The sequence below is a fragment of the Hyposmocoma kahamanoa genome, unplaced genomic scaffold (assembly GCF_003589595.1).
Source record: "Hyposmocoma kahamanoa isolate Upper Pololo Valley unplaced genomic scaffold, ASM358959v1 218, whole genome shotgun sequence".
Taxonomy (NCBI): domain Eukaryota; kingdom Metazoa; phylum Arthropoda; class Insecta; order Lepidoptera; family Cosmopterigidae; genus Hyposmocoma; species Hyposmocoma kahamanoa.
The window spans coordinates 795,861-800,833 of NW_020653739.1; the positions used below are offsets into that span (position 1 = coordinate 795,861).

At 33.6% G+C, this 4,973-nt stretch overlaps 1 protein-coding gene across 1 annotated transcript; it reads left to right on the top strand.

Annotated features, from left to right (window-relative positions):
• The first annotated feature begins 3,154 nt into the window (after nucleotides 1-3,154).
• LOC113227831 (gastrula zinc finger protein xLCGF3.1-like) lies at nucleotides 3,155-4,479 on the top strand. Its single transcript, XM_026460872.1, has one exon. It carries the CDS (start codon nucleotides 3,336-3,338, stop codon nucleotides 4,443-4,445), a length of 1,110 nt encoding a protein of 369 aa, XP_026316657.1. The 5' UTR covers nucleotides 3,155-3,335; the 3' UTR covers nucleotides 4,446-4,479.
• The last annotated feature ends 494 nt before the right edge of the window (nucleotides 4,480-4,973 follow it).

The window sequence follows — 4,973 nt, forward strand, 5'->3', positions numbered from 1 at the left end:
AGATCCATCAAAGTGTGGCATGATGTGCTGCCGTCTGTACATATCATGGGTTTACATTCTAGACAGTAGTAAGTGAAATAGAGTAGAATTTAAATATTAAGTGTCAAACTTGAAGTGTTGTTTGAAGTGTTGCTTGAAGTTGCTTTGTTACAATTCATAAAAAAAATAAAGAAAAAATTGGGACAAGGAAAATACAAATAAATGGACCATTAAACCTATAACTATTGACTTTAAGTATGTTGTTATTAGGAATAAACAATAACACTGCTTAAGCATTCTAAATTTTGAAAACAAGAAAAACCTGTTCACATCAAACATCCCAATATGTATGAACGGTTCGCATTATTAAAGAAAACTCGCCTAAAGTATGAGTCAGAAGGTTAAGTTTCCGTTTTTGGTAAGATTCAACATTAAACCGAATAGCTTTTGATTTAAATATTTTGCATTTTTAACACAAAGAATTAAATTTACCATTTAAAAAGGGAAGACAGTTTATATTTTTTAATACCAAGAAAAAAAATTAAAACGCCTATACTATAAAATAAATTTAAAAAAAGAACTACATAATATTTGGCTGAACTTACATAAACTAGTTTCTCAATAAAAAAAGATTGGATACTTAAAATGCAATTAAACCATGTTATAACTATTTATTTATATCACTAGACCACTATTGCACAAGCTAGCGTAGGAAATCGCATACAGTAAAAAAGAGTATAAGTTAAAAGAAATAAAAATACGAATACAATTGAAAAATTACGATTTAACATTTAAAAAAATTTAATAAAAACAGCAATGCACTTACCCTCGCAGCAAAATCACATAATTGTCACAAAAGAACTTCAAAGACACACGACAAAATATTTAAAAAATAAAACAAGTTTTTTGTTTTACGTGTACCTTGACTAAGTTCACAATATTTTGCGAAAATCACAAATAACAATAAAAACGCGGTGTTTACAAACGTCGCAGATGAGAGTCTTTGGTGCACACATTCATGCGGACAACGGACCAATAAAAACCTACTACATCAAGTTCGATGTCGACACAATTGATTTTGAGTGAATGAAGTTGATCAAAATGGCAACACTGGGATTACAAAAAGCAAGATAAAATTATGTTTTACTTTATAATTTATTCAGCGCAAAATGCATTAATTAAGGTGACAAAGATTATTTCACAAGTTACATAATGGCCAACATGGCCAACAAGCTCGCTAAGGAATGTCGTTTCCATTCATTGGTGGAAACAATGCAGAATTCAGTTCATTTATTATTAAGAATTTATGAATTAGGTACACATTTGGGAATTTGTGAGAGTGTAGGTATTGCTATTGTTTAGTAGGTACTAAAGTGAAAAAGGAGAACATTGATGCTGATGAAACCTGTGAAACATGTGAAGTTTCCAACCTGCATAGAATCAGTGTGTAGCGGAATTTGAAGCAAGTCCCTTCTTCGGGAAGACCGATGGCCAGCAGCGGGATGTATAATGGGTCGGTGATGATGATTAAGGAAATCATACGTAATCAACAATTTATGAAATACAATACAACCTTACTTGCCGTAAAACCAATGTATAAATGATGGCGCCACTGACTTCAAATTTTGGTTTCCCCTAAACAACGATCTTATATTATCATTGTCTCTCCTATTCCAAGTCACCATTCATTGGTTTCCTACTTGAGATCCAATGCCGTTTGATCTAACATTAAATATCTCACCTTACCTCATTCACTAATAAATAATAAAATTGAGTAGCGTACAGTCAAGAGCACATGAAGCTTGACACTTTGTACTTTGGACCGTTCTTATCGTAAGTGGCATAGAGTAGGATTTAAGTCTTAAGTGTAAAGCTTGACGTGCCGTTGACTCTCTGTGAATGACATCGTCCAGGAAGTACTGCCACCGTATCAATATCTGCCGCCAGGCAGTAATGGGAATGGAAATGCGGGTGCTGATAAAATTATAGGCACATGGTACGGTCAAGAGCACGTCAAGTTTGACACTTTGTACTTTGGACTGTTCTTATCATAAGCGGCATAGAGTTGGATTTAAGTCTTAAGTGTCAAGCATGACGTGCTCTTGACTGTACTCGTCAACTTATGTATCTGGGTGACGGGCGCAATGATAGTGCCGCTCAAATCTTTGCAATCAAATGCTCTTAGTGGCACTAAATACAACTGCTATGGCCAGGTGTGCTTACCATTAGACGCACGACTTGTTCGTCTCGTTTCTTGGCATCATGAAAAAAATTGTTCGTAAATTGATAGAAATAGAATACTTCCACTCAAAAATAAATGAGTCTTTGTGCGTTATTCAATTATCTCTTATTATTTGTAAACATCATCATGCTCTTTTCAATGATCTTGAACATAGTTACGTTCATTTATTCAAGTTTATATATTTTTTAATGTTAATCGAAAGAAAAATTTTAATGCTAGCAACACTGGTTTTGACAGCTAGCACTGTCAGTCCGTGTCACTCACTGTCACTTTGACTGTCACTCTCAGTGTTGCCAGATTAGGAGATTTTTCGCCATTTAGGGTCGTATTCCAGAACTCTACTCAATGCAAATACGACCCTAACGGCAAGGACTTAAGTATGATTTCCAGTGCTTGAAATCATACTCAAGTCCTGACTTGAGCATTGAGTAGAGTTCTGGAATACGATCCTTAAGACTGTTTTGAGAGGTCGCGCGGCGACTAAAAAAGTGATCGGCGACTCGGCGATATTTAGACTGTTTGAAATAGGAAAAAGCGATTTTAATCTACTTAATAAAATGTCTGGGGAATTATAAATTTGATTGGGAATTTTGCGGAGAATGGAGTTGTAAAATAACTTTAAGGTTTGAGTATTTCTACGTGTAGGCAATCGGGGAAATAAGAGAGTTCATATTCCTCAATGTTCAGGCAGCAAGCAGAATTGTAACATTGTTTTCCTTGATTTTTAGGGATTTTATGCCTTGAGTGAATATCGGCTACTTGACACCTTAGACTATGGAAATTTTCCATCCTCTAAGCTTAACTTCTTTTCTTTTTTTTTCCATCCTCTAGGCTTAACACACATAAATTGGCGAATTAACTTCGCCAAAATCTGGCAACACTGATCATTCTACTGACACAACGTAGTTCACTAAGTAGTCTGTGACTGACACCGCGCGGGCACTATTTTGTTGTGGTATTAATTTGGCAAATTTAATATGGAAAAGTCTTTCTTTTTGTTTCAGATTAAAACTGAGCAAAAAAAGTAACAATTTGAACTCACTGTGAGAGTGCCCTTGTATATTTCACTATATACAATTGTATTGACTGCAACAGCTAACAATGTCATGGACAGATGGAGCTACAAGGTATTATGAACGTTAAGGAGGTGGTAATTGAATTAGAAAACAGGTCTACAGGTTTACACAGGAATGTTCACATCAAACAAGAGACAGTTGACGTTGCAGAAGAATTTCACAATAAAGACGAGCTAGATCTATATGCAGATCATGAAATCAAGGAAGAGTTGGTTATAGGACCTGTGACGCTGCAGCCAGCTAGCATAGCTCAAGTCAAATGTGTGCAGAACACATATGACGAGTTGAATATTGATTCTCGACCATACAAATGTGATATTTGCACAAAATGTTTTGTACAGAAACACCATCTTAAGCGTCATGAAATAAGTCATACTGGAGAGAAGCCATACAAATGTGCACATTGTCACAAATCTTACACCACAAAAGCAGAAAGTAAAATACATTTAATGACGCATACTGGAGAGAAACCATACAAGTGTGATATTTGCCATAAAGGTTTTGGGAGAAAAATACTGCTTAAGTATCACATTATGACTCATACTGGCGAAAAACCACACAAGTGTAATATTTGCCATAAACATTTTAAGAAAAAAGATGTACTTAATAATCATAAACTAATTCATACTGGAGAGAAACTGTTCACATGTGATTTTTGTAACAAATCTTTTACCTCTATAACCAATCGTAATAAACATTTAATAACTCATACTAGCACGAAACCACATAAATGTGATCACTGTCACAAATTTTTTACCAATAAAGGAAATTTTAATAAACATTTAATGGTTCATACTGGAGAGAAACCATACAAATGTGAACACTGTAACAAATCTTTTACCACTAAAGAAAATTGTGAACAACATAAAAGAATTCATACTGGAGAGAAACCATACAAATGTGATATTTGCCAGAAATGTGTTGCAAGAAGAGTTCTATTAAAATATCACATAATGACTCATACTGGTGAAAAACCATACAAATGTGATATTTGCAACAAAAGTTTTACAAGGAAATATGAAGTTAAGCGTCATAAAAGGATCCATACTGGAGAGAAACCATACAAGTGTGACATTTGTAACAAATATTTTAGTGATAAAGCAAATCATGACAAACACTTAATGATTCATACTGGAGAGAAAACATAGAACATTAAACAAAAAACTTATTGAAAAACAAACACAGTACCTACATAATAAGATTACTGATGTAAGCTGGAGAAAAACTGGCTGAGGATTCTGTCTGTCAATAAAATCAAAACATTGCAAACGTGTTCCATTGTGTCAACATTGATGTGCTCTGGTCAGACGCAAAAACAATACAGATTTAATTGTTATATATGACATAGAAAAGCAAATAGACATTCAACGAAAACTAAAATCATTACATTTATTTTTCATTAATGCATTAAAACCTGAAATTTGGCAACACTTTTTTATTTTTATTTTATTCAAGTTCCATATAATATACCCACAATACATAATTTTTTTTCCATTTTACTCGATATTTATCCAAAAACGTGGCTAAATGTTTCTATGGAGAATTGTAAACATATTTTTTTTATATCATGTGTTTTAAATTAATACGAGTAGATTTTGTAAGTAGATTTTGCGTGTGAAATGTGAAAGAGAAACCTCAGGCTATTTCAAGTCCAAACATGACTTTATTTAGTATGC